At 42.5% G+C, this 22,326-nt stretch overlaps 1 protein-coding gene across 11 annotated transcripts in view; it reads left to right on the top strand.

Annotated features, from left to right (window-relative positions):
- Positions 1-22,326, top strand: part of CASP8 (caspase 8) — an 80,627-nt gene that overhangs the window by 10,225 nt on the left and 48,076 nt on the right. For 3 of the 11 annotated variants that reach the window (XR_009055113.1, XM_057745728.1, XM_057745729.1), the window contains exons 1-4: positions 9,678-10,146; positions 10,869-10,965; positions 12,273-12,340; positions 20,973-21,310. Coding sequence is in view for 9 of the 11 variants with exons in the window: in XM_057745728.1 (XP_057601711.1) it covers positions 21,006-21,310 (305 nt within the window). In the remaining 2 variants the exon portion in view is untranslated. Of the gene's footprint in view, positions 1-9,676; positions 10,147-10,868; positions 10,966-12,272; positions 12,341-20,972; positions 21,311-22,326 lie in introns of those variants that run through there. The other 8 variants (XM_057745720.1, XR_009055114.1, XM_057745723.1 and 5 more) reach the window with 8 other exon arrangements.

Raw genomic sequence — 22,326 nt, 5'->3', positions numbered from 1 at the left:
AAAGAAACAGATGGATCTGTTTCGCACTTTTACAGAATCAGAGAGGGAGAGGCTATGAGGAAGTAAAGTAAAAAAGGTAGAATAGAGAGAGAGAGGTGCGGGGAAGTAAAGTAAAAAGGGCTGTCAGTCTCATAAAATATCTCCTGGAATGACTAGCCTCTGGGAGGGGATGTGTTAATTTCTTTTTTTTCTGCAGCCTTTCACAGGTGGGCAGGGTTCTCTGAGGAAGGCCATTATAATAACAAAAGCAATGAAAAGCAAAGGTTAAAGTCGAAGAAACAGATCCAGTATGGAGTCCGATTTAGCTCTTCCTTCTTACATTTTCAATGATGGTATGAGAAATCTTCTGTGATGGCCTGACTAGGCATTGGGCATTTCCCACAGCTTTCAGCTCTTTTGGTTATAAGAAGGCTATAATAGTCTGACTCATTTCACCTGTTAAAAATTTAGTTCAGCTATTTAGAAGTTTTCATCTCAACTGAAGTCAAAGTGTCCCATTAACCTCAGCTCAGGAATGAATCTTAGATAGGGAGCCATCAGTTGAGGAGGGGACTGTTTTTTCTTTTTTGTCATTTCTCTTTACCCACTCCCTGTCTTCTGGTTTCTCCAGAGTGGCACAGGGGAGGAAGTAAGGAAGAAAAGATCTTTCTCCTCAGCTATAGATCTCTCTTGGCAGTTGGTGCTATAAATTGGCACTTGCCATGGGCACTTGCCATCTACTTCTACTACAGGGATTAAACCACACCTGCTGCTGCGGCTGTGGACCTTCCACATCTCCTGAAGGGAATTCAGGGTGGAGACCAGGAATGAGGCACTCTGTGCTTTGGAGGCTGGGCGGAACAGGTCTTCAGATACTTAGATGTTTTCAGGAGCTGATTTTATGAGCCCAACCCTTGCATCTCCTCATATCTAGAAAAGCACTGAATCCCTACATGGTGACCTCTGCTCCTCCTGACTAGCAGAAACCCCCTACAAAAAAATGTGTTTGATTACCTGTACTCCTCCTTTACAAAGAGTACATATATACTAATCTTCCCCCCTGCCTCTCTGGAACAGTTTCTCAGAGCTATCTGGGATGCTGTCTTCCAGGTTGCAATTCTAATTTTGCCCCAAATAACCTCAACTTGCAACTCTCACGTTGTGCATTTTTTTTAAGTCGACAGTGCCTACTACCATGGCAGGCATCCAAGTCCTGACACATCCACCCAGATATGTGGGGAATTCCAACTTTCCCCAGCACATTTACACTGGAGTTTTTGAGACTTAGTATAGAATCCTATCCATCACAATGGAGATCCTAGCCCCAGGAGTGAACACCTCATCATCAAGGCCCTGGCAAGTGGATCTTCTAGGCAGGCTCCAATCAAGAGGTTTTGAGCCAAGCAACCTTCTCATTTATCCATTTTGTCCCATAAGGAAATCCTGACTTGTACCTTGTTTCCGTCCTGGCTTCCCTCCGTGGAGCAGTGGTGACATCAACAATTTTCTTCCCTTCATGTTCCAAGTGCGATGCAGTCACCATTTCCATGCTCACATTGCCCCCAATACCAGAGATTGCAAGTGAGGCTCTCCCAAGAACTTTTGCAAGCATTCTACTTCTGTAGACTCACCATAATGGTCCTCTGAGCTTCTGCATCTCTTTAAGCCTCCAGCTAGGCAGTGAGATACAAGTCTCATCTTTCAAGCATGCCAATCTATTTAGGTATGTAATGAAGACTTGAGCTTTACTCAAAGACAGGTCTGACCTTTGTCCTTGGCCTCTGGGAGGTAATCTCTATAACCTTGGAATGTCCTGCCTGATAAGAGTATCTTTGTTTATTTATGGGCTTTGGACTATGCCAGAAAGTTTGTTTGTTCAATCCCCGGCCAGGGATTGAACCTAGGCCCTCTGCAGTGAAAGCACCAAGTCCTAACCACGACAGCCAGGAAATTCCCCAAAAAGTTTTAAAATGTGATTATGTTGAGAGATTTGGGTCACAGGGAGCTCGACTTCCACAGGGGCTAGAGACTGAGGTCAGCATTCAGGCAGAAGGCCATGGAACCCCAATAAAGACTGGAAACCAAGGCTATGGTGAGATTTCCTCACTGGCAGTACTCAGTGTGTATCCTCACATCTCATCACTGGGAGGGGTTAATGCTTTCCATGATTCCATGGGGAGAGAACAACTAGAAGCTCAGCTTTGGAATCCTCCTAGACTCTGCCCCAACAGTCTCTTCTCTGGGCTCATTTTAATCTGTATCTTTTCCCTGTAATAAATCATGTGAGCGACAATAGATGTTTTATGATTCATTTCCAGAAAATGGAGTAAAGTTTGCTGACGTGAAAAAGTAACAGAACAAAGGGAGGCGTGGTAACAGCCACGCCGTCTTAGAGGACGTCTAAACCCTCCAATCAAACAGCAACAGAGTACTTATCTTAACCTTATTGGATCAAAAACTGCTTAGGTGACGTTCAGGAAAGAGTATGAACCCTGTAGTACTCAGCCAATGAAGAATCAGGGGAGGGACTTGCAAACTAGGAGATAAAATGCTTGCTGTAACTGTCCCGTGCGTGCCTGTCCGGCAGACACTTGCTCCTGCAAGACCGACATTAAAAAGTCTCGCTTTCCTGTTCTCCAGGCTTCCATGTCCTCTCTTTGGTAATTGGACAAGGGCGCTTGTTTCCTCACAAATCATAACAATGAATGTAACAGGCTTCAATTATCACACCTCAGGAAGTTTTGGGGAGCCTCTTGAACTTGTAGTTGGTGTCATAAGTGAGAGTGGTTTGTGGACTGTTCCTTAACCCTGCTGCGTGTTTTCTTCTCACCCCATCAAACAATTAACTCAATTCTCTCTGGACACTGACCAGGTGTCCTACAATTTAACTCAGTTCTGACACTACCTACCTGGAGATAACATCAGATCTCACAGATTAAGGGTTTAGTTCAACAAGACTCCCCTCCCCAACCCCTGCAACCCATAACTTTGCAAAACGTGTGTTTTCTCTTTTCCCTCCTCACTAGGACACTGCAGTCCATTCCTCTGCCGCTGGGCCCAGTCTAACCTAAATTTCAGTTCTTCTTCTGCCCTGATTCTCTCTCAAGGAACTCTGTCTCCTGCTCCTGTAGACTATACAGCATGGGGTGGAAAGTGTCAAAAAACTAGTGTGGCTATCTGTTGTAAGGGTACCTGGGATTTGCTTTAATCAGGTATGGTGAGACATGCAGACATGGAAATGACTGTCTTGAGGAAGTTTATACTCACAGATCCCAGGAGAATGGGCATACCACACAGGACCCAAGGGAAAGCACCAGTTGGTCAGGAGGCAGATGATGTGAAGGGGAAACGGGGGCAAGAGCCTTCATTGTGGTTTCCATGGGAAGGAATTGATGAGGCAAGGTAATCGGGCTTAGGTTGGGCTAGTCTGCATCATTGCAATGGGCTCTGAGATGTAGGAGGTGCCCCTAGTTGTCTGGCACCTGTCTCTAGAGAGATTAGGGCAGGGGAATAGTGGCCGAGGGTGTAAAACCTTGATTAAGGGGTAGTTGGGGGTAGGGACTCTGGATTGGTTGATTTGCATTTGGAAGGCTTGCTCTCAGGCAAGGTGTTTGCTCTTTCTAGGAATGAAACACCTGAGAAGGGCAGTCTCTTCTGGATGAGCAAGGCCTCAAGACGTCAAAGCATCGCAAATACAAAATAAAAGACATGATTAATACTCTTTTATTACTCCCACTGAGATACACTTGTCCTTAACTGTGGAGACTTAGCTGAAATTCTGAGCCACCAGGAAAGTTTCATGCACCACCCTTGCACAAAAGAGAGTGAGAGACAAGAAGGAGACCATGGGCCTGGCAATGATACTTTGCCTCTCCTTTGCTCTGTCACTGGGATGACTCGACTCTGTAGAGGAGGAAAACCTTTTTCTCTCTACCCTCCTCGGCTCTTTGCCTGGGACCCTGCAAATTATACTGACAAAAGACGGATGATCAAGAGAAAAACCAACAGTTTATTATGCATGTAAAGCACATCGAGTGGGAGAACCTCACTGATGGGGAACTCAAAAGGGTGGTTAGAACTTGGGCTTATACAGCATCTTAGCAAAGAACAGTAAATATGCAGAGAAGTGACAAGACAAATGTAAAGGGTTTTAGGCTTCCATGGGTGATAAACTTTGGGAAGGTGAATATATTGGGCAAACTACATTTGTTTGTGCAGGTCCATCTTGGGGCAGACTTTCTGTCTTTTTCATGGCGGTAAAACTGGCCCCAGAAAGGGATTCATGGCAGTCTTCATTTCGCAGAATTTCTACTTCAGTCAGATAACGGACGCCACAAAAGTCTACTTTCTGTATCTGCTGATTCTCATTTGCCTCCAGCTCGAAACAATCCTTAGGCCAAAGCGGCATATTTTGAGCTGGCATTTTCTGAGCCCCTACAACACGTTGTGTCAGATGAGGGATGACTCATTCTCTCAGAAACTGAAAGTTGGTATCGTAATGTTGTAAATCACAAACACATTAATTTTATAACCTAGCTTTTGTGTCTGCCTATGAACTTTTCATTTTGTGAAACATAATCACTGGGCCCTTCATGTTTGTTTAACAATGGATGGATATAGGTTTTTATCAACACCTCTAAGGTGTTCGTTGGAATGACTATTATTTGGGCTCTTTGGCTTACTCTCTTTCTGAATACCTTTAGGGAGGAAAAGAAAAAAAACCATCTGATTTGGAGCGTTCATAACAGGCCTAACCCCCGTGGCAGGAGACCCATTCCTAAAACATGGCCCTTTTGGTCACTAGCCAGCTACCCCTGCCTGGGAGTGAATCAAACAGCTCGGCTTCCAGGGTCAGCCTCAGGTTCAACATGCCATTTTTTTTCTCTTCAACTTGTTCTGAGGAATCCCAGTGGGTTTGCAGAGACACTGGCTAAAATGCACAGTGTGCCAAGCAGTGTTTAGCTTAGAAGCCCTGGGCAGTATTGAAGAGGACCGAGGCAGTTCGTAAGTACCAAGGTAGAAAGAGCTACACGATAAATGAAAAAATTAAAGAACATGCACACATACATACACAAAAATGTTTATACAAATGTACTCATCATTAGTGCAAAAATTAAAGTCAATGCCAATATATGTTTGCTTTTCCTTTTGTGTAGAATATCACAAGAAAAATAAATAAGAAACTACATTAACCCTCTAAAGATATCATTGTGTTTCAGGGTCTGTTGAGAGCTAGATTCAGTAGGAATCTAAGTGAGCCTGGGAGGACACTTATGGGGGAAGAAACAGTGTCCTATCCACGGAAGACACCAAATACACATTTTGCCTGCTTGGCCTTCTCACCTAGGTTTACCTGTATCTGCACACTAGCTGTCCTACTGAGAATGGGTGTATTGTAATTATTTTTACTAATAGCTTTGAGGGAAAAAAATCATTGCCCAGTTTTTAAAATGAAAGTGTTTAACTGTTACCACCATAGACATTCTTGAAATCCTTTTTGTACTGAGAAAAAAATGAAATGAATTTCCCTTGCAGAAAGTGAGGAGTGACTTCTTTTAAAAGGGCAAAAATATCTGTTTCAGGGAATCATCCTCCCATCTTTTGATTTTTTTAAAAGAAGGAGTCACTAGTGCTGCATGCAGGTACAGTAGCTGGGTAGTCCCAGCTTAGTCACTTCACCTTTCTGAACTTTGGTGTCCTAAATGTCTTTGTAACACCTGTCCTGCCTGCTTTAGACTAAAAAATGTGTTTACCAAGGATATAAATGAGACAAAGTAGGGAGAACACTTTAAAACTGCATCGTGCTACAAATTACTGTATGTAAAATAAACAAGTTCCTACTGTATAGCACAGAGAACTATATTCAATATCCTGTGATCAACCATAACGGAAAAGAATGTGAAAAAGTTTATATATATGAGTCACTTTGCTGTATACCACAAACTAACACAACACTGTAAACCAACTATACTTCAATTTAAAAAAAAAGTGGCTCTTGGATGATAGGGATGGTAGCACAACAATGTGAATGTACTTAATGCTGCTGAACTGTACACTTAAATATGGTTAGAACGGTAAATTTTATGTTATGTATATTTTACCATAATAAAAAAGAAGTTAATGGCTCTTGACATTGGCCCTCAGAGTCTGAGATACTGAGAAATGGTTCCTGGGGATGGGCATAGAGTGAAGCTGGAACTTGGAGGACTTTCACCTTGACTGTGCACAGACCTTCAAGAAAATACTTAAAAAGCTAAGTCGATGGCATAAATATTAGCATCACAGCCCAATAACTACCTCATTTTCTTCCTTTCTAGATCAGTGGGTTGGGTTCTTGTTTGCAGCAGTTTCTTTGTGCAAGTGGAGGCGGCCGTTACCGGCACACAGCAAACAGCAAAATATACACTTTGGGTCACTGACGTCGTAATCTCTTCCACCTGCCCCTGACTGTCTAGTCATCTCAGTACCAAAACAAAAATCAAAGACTTAAAATCCTAGCTGTTAAAAACTTTCAGAGAATTGGCTGAGTCTCTCCCTGCAGGGCCCAGAGGTGATGAAATAGACGTATTGGAATGCAATCTCTTTTTTTTTTCCCTTCACCACTCCCTGCAAGAATCTAGGGCCAGAGCCAAGGCCAGCCTGAGGAAGGGGAGGAGGGGCCCAATCGGATCCCTGCACCAGACCACCGGGCCTGTGGCCATCTGGCCTGTGGGTCCGTTGTACACAACTTAATAGAGAAGTCGCCAACAAAAGAACATGCTCGTTCAGCGGATTTTTGTTTCACTGTCAGTATTTGTCCTTGACTAATGTCCTGTGGTTCAAGTCCAGATCAATGGTACCAGTGTGCTGCAGCCAGTTGTAAGGGGGTTTAGTCATTCTTGGCTTTCTTAAGGAAACGCACAGACCAAAATCTGCTTTCAGCAGATTCGTAGACACGAGTCTCTGGAACAGGCCGTCAGATGGGAGCTGAGATTCAGGAGGGTGGAAACCTCTCTGCAATTAAGTCAATCCAGGCTGTCCTCACCCTGCGCTGGGTGGGGACCTGCTCTCCCACGTCCTGCAGAAGTGCAACACCTCCAGGTTTTCCAGCTTCCCCAGGACTAAAGGCCAAGTACATTATTCATTTCGATGTAAATAATCACACAAACATATAGTTCAAGATGGAGGCAAGAAACTGGTTAGAGCAAGTAAATTAATATTGATCCTAGAAGATCACAAAAGGAATTTAACTGACTTGAGGTTCACAATTCACTTGTTAATTATTCGTCTTCCTTTTTAAAAAGATCTAAGGCTGGAAGAGTCGAGGATCGATACCTTACAAATGAAGCCCTGGCTGCCCCCCGCCCCGCCCCACCCCCCTTGCTCATCCTCAGTTCGGCTCCCTGGATACCTCCTCCACTTCTGCCAGACTGGGGGTGGGGGATGGGTGTAAAAGCTCAAGTGAGACAATCTTGGGATCCTGTGCCGGCTCTGCCGTTTGTCACCTGATTGACACTGAACTTAGTTTCCTCACCTGTTCAATATGTCTAATAATTCGTAGCCATCTTACAGATGTTGTGAGCTTATGTAACAGTGGTAGTGAATATTTACTGAGAACTGTCGAAGGTCCAGGCATTCCTTGAAGTGCCCAGTCTGCTTTATTTCCTGTAATTTTGCTCAGGTAGGAATTCCAAAGCTGGGGCCTGAAGCCTGGTGTTTTTTTTAAACCTCCTCAGTTAACCTTCAGATCAGTCAAGTTGAGAACCATGGGTGTGTATTAATGTTCAGACACTGATTAACCTCTCAGGGTCTTAGGGAGGCACACAAACCTCATTCTGCCACTTGCCAGCTGAAGGTACTTGTCCCAATCTTTTGCCTCTCCAAACCTCAGTTTCCTCACTCAAATGGGAGCAAAAACAGCATCCACTTCTGAGAGTCGTTCAGGAGGTGAAATGAGCCAGTTTGGGTGGCTGTGCCTGGCACACAGAAAATGTTTATTAAATATTAGCGGTGCCATTAGGCCGACTCCTTTTTCTTGGGCCACCTTCTGACCTCTGTGCATAGGTCATTGTCTTAGTTTAAATTTACTGCTCTTCCATCCACATGATTCACTTCAAATTCTAAGTGTTAGGGAAGGGGGGTATCGTGTGTTATGGTGGGAAAATCCTTGTTTTTGGTCCAACAGGACTGAGTTCGAATTTGTGTATTCATTTGAGCCTCTGTTTCCTCATCTGTGATGTGGGAGAACAATCCTCTACCTTGCTGTGAGAATTAGAGGTGATTGACATAAAAGTACAACATATAGGTATTGTATTATTGTTGGTGTTTGTTATAAAATGTACAAGATGTGAAAACAAAAAGCCAGAAAACCCTTAAAAAAATTCAAACAGGAAACAGAGGCAGAGGGTGGGGAGGGGATGGAGGATGAAGAAAAGCTGGGGAGGTTCTGGGGCTCAGGGGGACAGATCTGGGGGACAGGTTTCCACTTTACCACCCCTCCAGGCTTGGCGCTGGATAGGCACCGTTACCCCCGCTTAGGGCTGGGCCAGACCTGTCCCCCTTTTGGTGCGGGATCTCCCCACATCTCAGCAAGCGGTCTGCTTTGACCCAAGAAGAGCTCTTGCCAGACGATATGGAGGGCTGGTCCATGGCTTCACTGCTGAGATTTGGGCCACAGAATAGAGGAACAATTCCTCTCCCCAGGCCCCTTTCAAGGAAGAATGGCATTTCACTTGCCACAGACAGTCTCAAATCTGCCTTTAAAAATTATAGGGTTTATACACTACTGGACATATACCCAGAGAAAACCATAATCCAAAAAGAAACATGTACCATAATGTTCATTGCAGCACTACTTACAATAGCCAGGACATGGAAGCTACCTAAATGCCCATCAACAGATGAATGGATAAAGAAGATGTGGCACATATATACAATGGAATATTACTCAGCTGTAAAAAGGAATGAAATGGAGCTATATGTAATGAGGTGGATGGACCCAGAGTCTGTCATACAGAGCGAAGTAAGCCAGAAAGAAACAAATACTGTATGCTAACTCATATATAAAGAATCTAAAAAAAAAAATGTTACTGATGAACCCAGCGACAGGGCAAGAATAAGGATGTGGATGCAGAGAGTGGACTGCAGGACACAGGGTTGGGGGGGGTTGGGGGGCGAAGGGGAAGCTGGGACGAAGTGAGAGAGTAGCACAGACATATATACACCACCAACTGTAAAATAGATAACTAGTGGGAAGTTGCTGTGTAACAAAGGGAGATCAACTCGATGATGGGTGATGCTTTAGAGGGCCAGGACAGGGAGGGTGGGAGGGAGTCGCGGGACGGAGGGGATATAGGGATATATGTATAAATACAGCTGATTCACTTTGGTGTACCTCAAAAACTGGTGCAAGAGTGTAAAGCAATTATATTCCAATCAAGAGCTTAAAAAGTTTATAGGGTTTATAAACACTAAATGTAGTCAATATAAATGCCCTCCAATAGTGCACATCCAACTTCCTGGGTTTTAGTTTGCATGTTGATGGATTATCTGTCATCTCCTGCTTCTGAATGTTTAGAAATTGGGCGTCGGTTCCTTTAAATAAGAAATATTTTTGTTCGAGTGAGTCACCTCTGTTTTCCAGTTTTCGAAATCAAGTTTATTCTCTAGTTCTCTCTGTTTAGGAATTTTCTTTCTCTCCTACTGAAGACCAGATTTTGCCCTTCTGCTGGAGAGCAATGGTTACACAGGTTCCCTTTCTTTTATCTCGCGATTTTTTTAAGCCCTGCTGAATTTGCTAGTAAATTCTGAAAGTGGAGAGGAGAGAAACAGGAAGTGAGTCTGCTGGGACAGGCAGAAAAGCCTGGTGGAGTGATCGAAAGTAAAAGAAAACTTCTTCCTGGAGACGTTTCCAGCCCCACCCCCTTCCTCCCCATCCTCTTTGCCTCGTTCCCAGGGATTTTTCTGCGGTTGTAAGAACCAGCCTCAGTCATCGGAAAGTGTGAAGTTAGGCAGTCTAGGGGTCTTGGCACCGGGAGCTTGGCGACGGTGATGTTGCCAGGACAGGGTGGAGCAGGTGAGTGCCTGGTTCAGAGACGGCTTCCGGACACTACGTTTCTCACTCAAGGGGCAGCTCAGACCTGCCGACTGGAGTCCCCTCTGGGTCCTGCCAGGGCACCAGATCTCGGAGTGAGTTTCTCTCTGAACCACAACCACTGAGTTTGCTTCTCTTTAACTGTGAGGACTACTCTGCAGTTCCTCTGCTGTCTCAAATATAGACACACTGTCTCTCTCCTGCTGGATTACTTTGGAAATTCCACAAGACTTTATTTACCTACTTAGGTTTATTTTATTTTCTGTTTGGCCTGGGGCAGAGGATTGAGTTCATCACCCTGTCAGATCCCGGTTCCCTGCAGCCCTTGGTCTCTAAGGCCCACGGCCCCTCCACCCAGCCCTAGGTACTTTCTTTGATCTCCCCACTCCCACCCTATCTCCTACCCTCCCAAAGACAACCCTCTAAATCTTTTGATAAATATCCTTGAATTATTCTGTATCTTTGCAACATGTGTCCTCATTTTGTGTGTGTACACTACTTTTTAAACTGTGTGACCAGGAACAAGAAAGTAATTTCTCTGTACCTCTGCTTCCTTCCTCATCATTAAACGGGATTAACACTCCCTCATGAGGCAGCTGTGAGGGTTTAGGTTGATAAACAGCATCAGCCTCTTAGAAGAGCGACTGGCACTAAGTACCCAGTAAGGGTTAGCAATTATCATTACATATGAGTGTTATTTGTATTGTATTTTGCTTGTTCTGTTTCTGACTTTTTTTTTTCCCTTCAAGTAAGCACTCTGTACTTTGAGTTCTATGCATTTTGCTGGGTCTCAGTTTGTAACCACTACTTATTGCAGGAGGGACAGTCTCCACAGTCCTATATGAGGACTAGGGAAGAACTTACCCACCAGTCCTTGGCCTGATCCAGCCTGCAGATCTTTGCCATTCCGATAGGTACAAAGTAGGGAGCTTGCTGCTTTATGTTGCATTTCCCAGTTTACTCATGAATCTGAGCATCGTTCGTACCCTTTGGCCATCTGAGGATCCGTGTCAGGGAGACTTGTGTTCAGATCCATTGTCCTTCTACAAGGTTCCTTTTTCCTGTTGATTTGCAGGAAACCTCTGTGTGTTCTAGATATATCTACTCCTGTGGCACGTCCTGGAAACACGGGCATGAAAAGTTCAGTTTCTGCCTTTGTGTAGCTCGCAGCCTAGGATAGGAATGAGCCCCAAAACAGCAGGATGAATGCTGAGTGGACGCGCAGGAGGCTGCAAGAAAGAGTCAGGGAGCACTCCCTGAGCTAGGATTTAGCCACTGACAGCATTTCATCCTGTTGCTGTGCTCTCACTTGGAGGTCTTGGGGCAGAGTCAGGGGTAGCAGAGGGCGTGATGGGACCACGGCACCCTTACCTAGCCATCTGCAGGTGGAGGGGCATTTTCAGACATCTCACTAATCCTCTTGGCTGTGAACTCTGCCCTCAGAAAGCTAATATTCCATCTGGGGAAAAAGAAAAGGCAGTTTCAAAGAAGAGAGGTATTTGATTTTTTTTTTCTCTCTCTCTCTGCGTTTATCATCAGAATCCATTTCAACCAACGGAGAGCAAACAAGGCAGGGCTAATGTGTGTTTGGTTCTCTGTTCTATCTCGAGGGCCCAGTCCATGCTGAGGGCCACGGATTTGTCTGTTTGGCTGGGCCTTTTGGGAGGAAGGGCTGTGATTCTAGAGTTTTCTAGGCTGCTGAGGGTGGGATCGTGTGGCCTCGGGGTCATGGAGGTGAGCTTGCATGTGAGTGTAGATGGGGGAAACCGAGAGAGTTTCTGTGGGAGTCAGCAGACCCCCTGAGAGCTGTGGTGAGGGCCCCACAGTTTCCAGATCTCAAGACCCCTCAGGAGTGCTCAATGAATGTGACTGAATGAAATCATGAAGGTCTTAATAATGAACCCATAAAAAATCTGTGAATTCCTGAACGATAAAAAGAAAGGGTTCTTAGCGACCATCCAGTTCAACTTTCTCCTCTCGGAGTGTGGTAAGAAGGCCCCGAAGAGAAAATGACGCGTCCAAAGTCACACAGCCAGAGCCAAAGCTCCGGTCGCCCCCCAGCACCTGCCCCGGTTCCGCAGGCCCCCTCCTGGAGATCTCACCGGGAGTGCCGCCTGGAGGCCGGCCTGCTGCCCTCAGCCTATGTGACTCAGGAGTTTCGAAAACAGGAAGTAAGCGGGCTGTGCTGTTGGTTCTTCATTTGACTTCATTCTTCTCTTAGATGTGCTGGGCAGGGAAGAGAGGCCTGTGACGCCCGTGCTGCTGTGAAGCTTCCAGGATTTGCTTCTGGTAAGGTCGGATGGGCCTTTGGAGAGGAAGGCCTTTGATTCTAGAGTTTTCTAGGCTACGGAGAGTGGGATCTGGTGGCCTCGAGGCCCACGGGGTGATGCTTGTATCTGAGTGTAGATGGGGAAACCGGGAGAGTGCGCAGTGCCTCTGAGGGCCGTAGCAAGGGCCCACAGATCCCAGATCTCCAGGCCTCTCCGGTTTTTGTTGATGCATTCCTGAGTTTTTGGGGGAATACTCCAAGTCCAGGTATCTGTACAGAGGCCTCATCCTTATGCGGCCTCAGCCTTGTCAAAGAATAGAAACCAAAATTCAAATCTCAACTGACTGCTGATATAGCTACCCATCTGCCGACGCACAGACCACAAATATAAACACACACATACACATAAACATGCACACATTTAAACAGAAACACGCACACAGCGCTAAGAATTCAATTTATTTATTTGTTTGTTTATTTATTAATATAATGGCAAGCATAGACTGATGATCAGTACTTGTGGGGTACAGCATTTATAGGTGGAGTTACGAATTTCATTCCAACATTTGTTTGGAAATGTGAGGTTAAGCATTTATAGGTGAAGTTACAAACGTCTTCAGTTTGGTTGGTCCTAAGTGTTGTTGTGATTTGTACACCTTTCCTGGGCTGTGTGATAGCCCTGGCTGGGGCCCTGCAGTGGAGCGTGTTTGTGTGCAGGGTGGACATCTGGCAGATTCTGGGGGGACCCCAAGTTGGGATGGTCATCCTGGACTGGAGGGAGTGGCCACCCTATTGTTTAGGGGTTTGGGCCTGCGAGTGGCTTTCCAGTACTCTCAAGCTTTGAAGGAGATATAGATTTTTGTCGCAGAAGAAAAATGCAAATTTTGGGTTTATTTTCTCCAGCTTTGAGGTAGTCTTCTATATCACCCAAAGAGCTAAGATGCTGCTAGGGTGTCACTAGAAGCATTGTTTGTGATTGGATGAGATTTACTTGCGTTTTAATTGTGGCACAAAAGGCAGTGCTAATTTGGGACTCTGGGGTAAGGTGCTGAGGTCTAAATCCAGGCTCTAGCATGTACCGGCTTGGTTTGTACCTCTCTTTGCTTTAGTAGGTTTGTTAAGAATTCCTGTTTCTGTGTTTTGGGGGTTTCTTTAGTCTTTTAAAATTTTCAGTAATTAATGGTCTTTAAAAATATTTTGATTATGTCTTTCTTCATTAAATTCCTTCACTGGCTTCCAACTGGAATCAGAATAAATTCTAAATCTTTGCACTGTGTGTCATTGAGACCCTTGAGTGAGATGCTCAAACCTGGGCCTGATACCTCTCACTAGCTTATTTCTGAACTGGTTTTTGACGATAGTAAAGTGAGGATGATAATAGCAATTTTGTCAGAGGATTGCAGTAAATGAGACAAGAAAAATATTTTTATGTTTATATGGTTATATGTTATAAACACAAATACCATAATATAAAAATGTATTTATATTAAAATACTTTGGGGCACACATTTATTATAAAAATATTAGATATACTTATGTATCATAATACAAATATATTTATATGAATTTATTATTCAGATGTTATTTAATTGAAAGTAAAAGAAAACTTCTGGAGGCCTTTTCATTGCCACGCCTCCTCTGCCTCGTATGCAATATAAATCAATATATTCAAATTTATGTTCAAACATATATTCTGCATATGTATATGCACACACATTATATATGTATATATATGAATATGTGAATAAAATTGGGGAGAAAAACACCAAATGTGACCCCAAATACTTCTAAATTTTTCTAAGTGGTTTTTTCCTAAGTGATTTTTATTTTTATTTTAAAAGTTCTCTAAGGAAAAAGTATTACTTTTACTATTTTAGGATGAGAAAAATATAACAATGAACATTCTTTTAAAAATATTACTCTCACAAAGTTTCTAGCTCATGAGCTCATGCAGTAAACCCAGGGCCCATAAAAAAAGAAGTGCCTCTTGGTCCCTGTTCCTATGGGGCCAGAACCTGGAGGTGGCCCGTTGTTAATGGCATAAAATCTAGAGCAGGTAATTGTGCTTCCCAGGCACGACGACCAAAGAGATGTGTGACCTAAACAAAAAGACGGTACTATACCACAATATGTTCTGGAAAAACCTGAGTCAGAAAATAAGCCTCGCCAGCACTTTCCCTACTAAATATCTATTTTAATATGATGCAAAAATCACTTAGAAAGCATTATCAGGCTATTGCAAAGATAGTGAAACTTGTGAGGTGAACTAGCTGTGGAGGACAGGAGCCAATCATGTTATATTCAAACTCATGTCATCCTGGCCTTGGATTGGAATTTTTTTTATGCTGTCAGAAAATGCTACTGAATATGTAACAAAAACCTTAAAAAGCTTTATTCCTTTCATCTCAGTAATACTACTTCTAGAAAATTATTCTAATAAAATAATCAGAGGTATACATGGAGATTTGCATTTTCAGATTATTCTAAATGTAATCAGAGACTGGTTAGATAAATTATTGCCCATTCATATGATTAGATGCCTTACAGATTTTAAAATCCATGCTGCAGAAGAAAAAATAAAGACATCAAGATATACTTATAATATTATCAGGGGAAAAATCCACTTACACCTCAGAAATATGGTGTGTTCAAATATGAGGGAAAATATATATGTATAAAATATCTGGAAGGAAAGACAGTAAGATTATTAGGCTTTTATCTTTGTTTTTTGTTTTACTTTAATTTTTAAAAAATTGAAGTATAGTCGATTTAAAATGTGTTAATTTCTGTTGTACAGCAAAGTGATTCAGTTATACACATATGTACCTTCTTCTCCAATATTCTTTTCAACTATGGTTTGTCATAAGATGCTAAATATAGTTCTCTGTGCTATACAGCAGGACCTTGTTGTTTATCCATTCTATATACAAAAGCTTACATCTGTTAACCCCAACCTCCCACTCCATCCCTGCTCCTACTGCCTTCCACTTGGCAACAGCATGTGTGTTTCTGTTTCATAGATAGGTTCATATATGTCATATTTTAGATTCCACATATAAGTAATATCATATGATACTTGTTGTTCTCTGTCTGACTTACTTCACTTAGTATGGCAATCTCTAGTTACATCCATGTTGCTGCAAATTGCATTATTTCATTTTGTTTGTTTTAAAAAACTTATTCGAATATTTCTTTCACCCTCCAGCTCCTCTCCTTGTTTAAAGAACTGAGGTAACATTGGTTTACAACATTATATGTTTCATATGTATATTATATATATTTTTTATTTTTATTGGAGTATAGTTGCTTTACAAAGTTGTGTTAGTTTCTACTGTACAGCAAAGTGAATCAGCTGTATGTATGCAAATATCCCCTCTTTTCTGGATTTCCTTCCCATTTAGGTCACCACAGAGCACTGAGTAGAGTTCCCCGTGGTATACAGTAGGTTCTCATTAGTTATCTATTTTATGCATAGTATCAATAGTGTATATATGTCAATCCAATTCACCCCCCCCTCCTTGGTATCCATACATTTGTTCTCTATGTGGGTCTGTGTCTCTATTTCTGCTTTGTAGATAAGATCATCTATACCAATTTTTTCAGATTCCACATATATGCATTAATATATGATATTTTTTTCTTTCTGACTTACTTCATTCTGTATGACAGTCTCTAGGTCCATCCATGTCTCAACAAATGACCCAATTTCGTTCTTTTTTATAGCTAAGCAATATTTCATTCTATATGTGTACCACATCTTCTTTATCCATTCCTCTGTTGATGGACATTTGGGTTGCTTCCATGTCTTGGCTATTGTGAATAGTGCTGCTATGAACATAGGGGTGCATGTATCTTTTTGGATTAGAGTTTTGTCTGGATATATGCCCAGGAGTGGGGTTCCTGGATCATATGGTAATTCTATTTTTAGTTTTCTGAGGAATCTGCATACTGTTTTCCAACAGTTTTCCACTGTTTTACCAACTTACATTCCCAACAGTGTAGGAGGTTCCCTTTTCTCTATACCTTCCCCAGCATTCATTATTTGTAGAGGTTTTATTTTTTTTAAAAAAGATTTATTTTTATTTATTTTGGCTGCCCCAGGTCTTAGCTGTAGCATGTAGGATCTTTTTTAGTTGTGGCACTTCGACTCCTTAGTTGTGGCATGCGGACTCTTACTTGTGACATGCATGTGGGATCTAGTTCCCCAACCAGGGATCGAAACCAGACCCCTCGCATTGGGAGTGCGGAGTCTTACCCACTGGACCACCAGGGAAGTCCCTATAGAGTTTTTAATGATGCCCATTCTGACCAGCGTGAGGTGATACCTCATTGTAGTTTTGATGTGCATTTCTCTAATGATTAGCAATGATGAGCAGCCTTTCATGTGCCTCTTGGCCATCAGTATATCTTCTTTGGAGAAATGTCTCTTTGGGTCTTCTGCCCATTTTTTGATTGGGTTGTTTGTTTTTCATTGTTGAGTTGTATGAGTTGTTTGTATATTTTGGAAATTAAGCCCTTGTCAGTTGCATCATTTGCAAATATTTTCTCCCATTTTGTAGGTTGTCTTTTCATTTTGGTTTCCTTTGCTGTGCAGAAGCTTTGATTAGGTCCTATTTGTTAATTTTCATTTTTATTTCTATTGCCTTGGGAGATTGACCTAAGAAAACATTGGTACGATTTATGTCAGAGAATGTTTTGATTAGGCATTTATCTTTGGATGATAGAATTATAGGTAATTTTTATTCTCCTTTTTATCTTTATTTTCTAAGACGAATACAATATACATTGTTATCATTAAAAAGAAAATAACTGCAGAGAGAAAAAAAGGAGATTCTGCTTTCATTTAATTCTTTGGTTGATTTTATTCTGTAAAATGATATTTTACCAATGGTTAGAACTGATTAAAACATTTAAGACACTGGACATAATGATTCTAACAAGGCTGGACCCAGTTCAGATCCTTTCCAGTTTCATATAGTGGAATAAAAATAGTTCTTTAAATAGAGATTTTAAGTACAGGTACATTTAGGATAAATAATACATGCAAATGGTAAAGATTTATATACCACGCAAAGAGTATAGAATGTAAAGCAATTCTCTTCCTGTCCACCCCCAGACTTCTAGTTCCTCTCCTCTCAGGCAACCACTGAAGCAACTTCTTTCTTCAAAGATCTGTGAATACAAAATCTAGGCGCTTTCTGAGTTTGGTATGTCTCTTTCCAGAATTTCCTTATCTTTTATTTTCTGCTTTTACATATATGTCCGTAATCACTGAAAGTCTAATTGTATTGTGTGAGTATTTCTAAAAAAGTAGATGTATGATTTTTGGTTATATTGCAATTTGCTATTTTCACTGTCATAATAACATATCTTGAATATCTATCCATTTTAATTTCAGAAGATGGAGTGCATTTTCTTTTTTTTAATAAATTTATTTATTTATTTATTTATTTATTTATTTATTTATTTGGCTGTGTTGGGTCTTTTTTTGCTGTGTGCGGGCTTTCTTTTTAGTTGCGGTGTGGGGGGGCTACTCTTCGTTGTGGTGTGCAGGCTCGTCATTGCCATGGCTTCTCTTGTTGTGGAGCACGGGCTCCAGGTGAGTGGGCTTCAGTAGTTGCAGCACATGGGCTCAAAAGTTGTGACTCACGGGCTCTAAAGCACAGGCTCAATAGTTGTGGCACACGGGCTTAGTTGCTCCGTGGCATGTGGGATCTTCCTGGAGCAGGGATCGAACCCGTGTCCCCTGCATTGGCAGGCAGATTCTCAACCACTGCACCACCTAGGAAGCCCCTGGAGTGCATTTTCTTAACTGCTGCATAGTATTCTGTAGTATGACTATGCTTTAGTTTATTTAGCCATTCCTTTATCAGAGGACATTTGGGATGTTTCTAGTTGTTCGGGGTTACATACCATGCTGTGGTGAGACTCCATGTACAAACCCTGTTGAACACATGCATGTTTCTATAGTGTGTGATTTAAGGAATGAACTTGCTAGTTCGTTCCCTTGAATGTCCAGTGGTTTTGTTTGTTGAACTTTGAACATATGCTCTTAGGTGCTAGTCAAATATTTAAGATATCTTTCCTAAATAATTTCATGATAATTGATTGCTTTTGCAGTGAATGATCTAGGATCTGAAGGCTTTGTGAATCCAATGTAAAACAAAATGTATCATCCTAAGACACTGTCCTTTTGGTTTCCTAATCAAGAAAACTTGTCTGAACAATAATGTCAGCTCTAGATTAAAAGGAAGAAAAAGAGTTTTGCCCATAATTCCAATTCTAAGAAGAAAATAATCAGAGATATGCTCAGGATATATGAAAAAGCCTCAATACAATATTATTTTTAATAGTAAAGAAACAGAAAATTGCTTAAAATAAATTTTGATATCTCCACATGCTGGAAATCAAGAAATATTAAAAATATGCCAAAGAAGAATATTCATGGTAAGGATAAATGTTCATTCTAAATATTAATTGAGTAAAAAAAAGAAACAACAAAAACAGGTGTATATGCTTGGATGTGCAGCCTGATTCTAATTTTTATATAAATGTGTATTTGTGTGTATGTGATGTATGATAGTAACTGTGACCATGTTATAATTGATCATATTTTCAATTTTTACCAAAGAAAAAACCAACAAGCCACCCCACTGTTCTGTAATCAGGACTAGGGGGAAAAGGTGTTTTTAAAAGGAAAAACTAAAAGCTTCAAAGTCTTTTGGGCCATTTTTAAAAAATATTAAAATTTACCTTAATGTTTCTATTTTAACATCAGATGCACAAAATACACAGGTCCTGGTTCACTCCGTCACCCCTCAAATGATAGTCAGGATTTGTGGTTTCATTCAAGAATGTCAGTGAAAGCAGGGAACTTAAAAATCCAAGAGCTTGTTTGAGGGAAGAAAGAGGTCCGAACAGGCTAAGGTTATTTGAGGTTAAGGAAAGTGCCCAGGGGCACAGAGTCTGTGGGGGCAAGCAAGTGATGGAGCTGGATGAGAAGTTAAAGGTTTTCTAGTTCAAGGTTTGCAAATGGTAGCATTGAGGTAAGGGAGCACCTGAGTAAGCCTTCAAGGAAGAGTTCTTCAACTTTGAAGAGGTTGAAAATCATTGCTTCCAAAGGAATTTTCCAGTGAGGAAGTGCGAAAACCAGGAGGGTAAGAAAAGTGTTCAGGTCACATGCCTGGTGGTGTGGGGCCCCACAGCCAAGGTCTTTCCAAAGGTGCCTTTGTTCGTTAGCTGCTGGTCGTTCCTCTACAAGCACTGTAGGTGTTACATACTCACCTCAGATGTTGTTTTTCTGATCCCACCTTACAGAGGAAGAATCTCATCCTCATAGGCTGTGAGCTGCCCAGGCCTGGGCCAGTGCCCCAGCTGGGTTCTGGTCTAAGTTCTGTCTGACCCTACAGTCCCACACTCTGAACTGTGGCACTGCCTGCCTCCCCGACAGTCAGCTGCAGGTGAGATTCCTGGCTTTAATGGAGACCCTGTAGCCTGCTTTTCAGAGCCAGGTCCCAGTCTTGTTCCTATGATGTATCCGATACAAACCCTGCTCCAAGGGCTCCTTGTACCATGAACACAGGCCTATCAGAGCAGGGAAGATGAGGGAGAAATTGGCCAAGGTGACTCAAGGGGCTCAAGTGGGGAGAAACCCTAGATCTGGGGCTGCTTGCGTGAAGATTGTCTGGGGTTTCCTGAAACAATGCCCTCTCTTTTTTTTTAACCTGCTCAAACATGTAGATATATGAAAATACCCCATAATCTGATTTAGAGGCTGTCTGAGTTGAAAGGCCGATCGAGTTCTCTTGGTTCCGTTTCCAGTCTTGGTTTCTTGACCGGTTGTAGGTGCTGGTCCTGAAGCCCTTGGGGGACAGCACTGCATCGTGTCCTCCCACCGCCGTTGTTTCCATCCGAACACATCACTCCTCCCACCTCCAACCCTTCCAATCTGTCCTCCACACTTTATTTTTTTAATTTTTATTTTATATTATAGTTGATGTACCATGTTGTGTTTGCTGATGTACAGCAGAGTGATTCAGTTACTCATCTACATGTGTCCCCCACACTTTAAGTGTTAATCCCAATTGGATGACATCAGGCTCATGTTTACAATCTGTTCCTAGTCTCCCATTACCTCCAGCACAGAGCCTGACCCCCTTGACCCACGGTATGAGGCCCTTTACAACAGTTCCTGGCCACAGCTCCACCCCTTTGTCTCACCACTCCCTCTCCCAGACCCTTCGTGTTTACTTTGTTGAGCTCCCTGTGCTGGCCTGAACTGACTTGAAGGCTCTTGCTTCCGTCTTTTGCATAAATTATTTCCTTCAAGAATTGTCCTTTGCCATCTCCTCCCCAGAGGTGACGTCCCTCCAGAAAGCCCTTCTCCCAGGCTGAGTTAAGGATCTTTCCTCTGTATTTCTACTGTTCCCGGGTCACAACTCTCTGACAACAGGCTAGTTTGTAAATCTACCTTCCAAAACAGTAAGCTACTTGAGAGTGGGAACCTGTTTGTTGGTTGTTTTGTTTTTTTCTTCCCTGTATCCACAGCATAATGTCTGGCATATAGAAGAGGTAATAGCATTTGATGAAGGAACAAACTAGTACGTGGTAGTTTTCTTCCTCATCTGAATGTAACATTCTATTTTAACCTAGGTAACAACTACATTCTCCTAATACTTGACCAGCATGAATTTCAATAGATGTCTCTATAATATTGGGGAACAGCTGGACAGTGAAGACCTGGCCGTCCTCAAGTTCTTGAGCCTGGAATACATTCCACATAGGAAGCAGGAACCCATCAAGGATGCCTTGATGCTCTTCCAGAGGCTCCAAGAAAAGAGAATGTTGGAGGAAAACAACCTGTCCTTCTTGAAAGAGCTGCTTTTCCGAATGAATAGACTGGATCTGCTGCTCAACCACCTGCACACCAATGAGGAGGAGATGGAGAAGGAGCTTCAGATACCAGGCAGGGCCCAGATCTCTGCCTACAGGTGGGGAAATCTTCCACGGTGTGGACCTGGGAGGTGCGGGTTGAATGGACACATCCCTATGGGCAGGGCTGATGCTGTTTGTAGGTTGTCTGTGTGGTGTGACTTTGGAGGGTCTGGTAAGATGCTTCACCACAGCCAGATTAAGAAATCTAGAGACTTTATGTAGAATTCAGAGAAAAAAAACGCTAAAACCATAAAATAAAATTTTCTTTCCAAAGTGAAACATTACCTCCAGGTATGCTGAAATCCAAAGAGACCTTTTTTTAAGCGTTCTAACTCTCTGTTACATACCCGTTATCTTGGGGCCTCGGCTATGCTGATGCCCATGCCATGCACTGACTTTGGCCATTATCGAATAAAGCATCGCTGCTTCCCACCTGAGAACCTCTCCTGCCTGCTTGTGGATGATTATGGAATTCTCAGCAGGGTTTTAGGCTTTTATTCCACATCATAAGGCTTGTGTTACCAAGTTCTTCAGTGAGGTGTGTATTGCCAGTCATTCTGGATTGGCCAGGCTGGACTCCCCACCACCATGACTGCTTTTTTTTTTTAATGGTATAAGATAATCATTTTTACTTTATCCCTGGCCACCTGGAAACCCCGACTGTAATAACCAATCATTGCAAAGGTTAAACAGCTTCCACAATTTCACTTCATAACCCATCCTGTAATACTCAATGACAGCTTATTTCCTGTGACCCCCGATGCTGTTAGGAGAACAGCAGTGGCTTGCGCTGTCTGTCCTGCCAAAGGCTTAACAGGGTAGAGAAGTTAATTTCCTTATAGTTCTGGAGGCTAGAAGTCTGATTTTGAGGTGTCAACAAGATTTGTTCCTTTTTAGAGCTTCTGAGGGAGACTCTGTTTCATGCTCCTCTCCTTGCTTCAGGTGGTTGCAGGCAGTCCCTGGTGCTCCTCGTCTTACGATGCATCACTCCAATCTCTGCCTCTTTCTTCACCTGACCTTCTCCCCTGGGTATCTGTCTTAATTTCCCTCTTCTTTCAAAGACACCAACCAT

Source organism: Hippopotamus amphibius, chromosome 8 (genome assembly GCF_030028045.1).
Source record: "Hippopotamus amphibius kiboko isolate mHipAmp2 chromosome 8, mHipAmp2.hap2, whole genome shotgun sequence".
In the NCBI taxonomy this organism is placed as follows: domain Eukaryota; kingdom Metazoa; phylum Chordata; class Mammalia; order Artiodactyla; family Hippopotamidae; genus Hippopotamus; species Hippopotamus amphibius.
The sequence above is the reverse complement of the archived record's forward strand: the minus strand, read 5'-3'. Positions and strand labels throughout refer to the sequence as shown.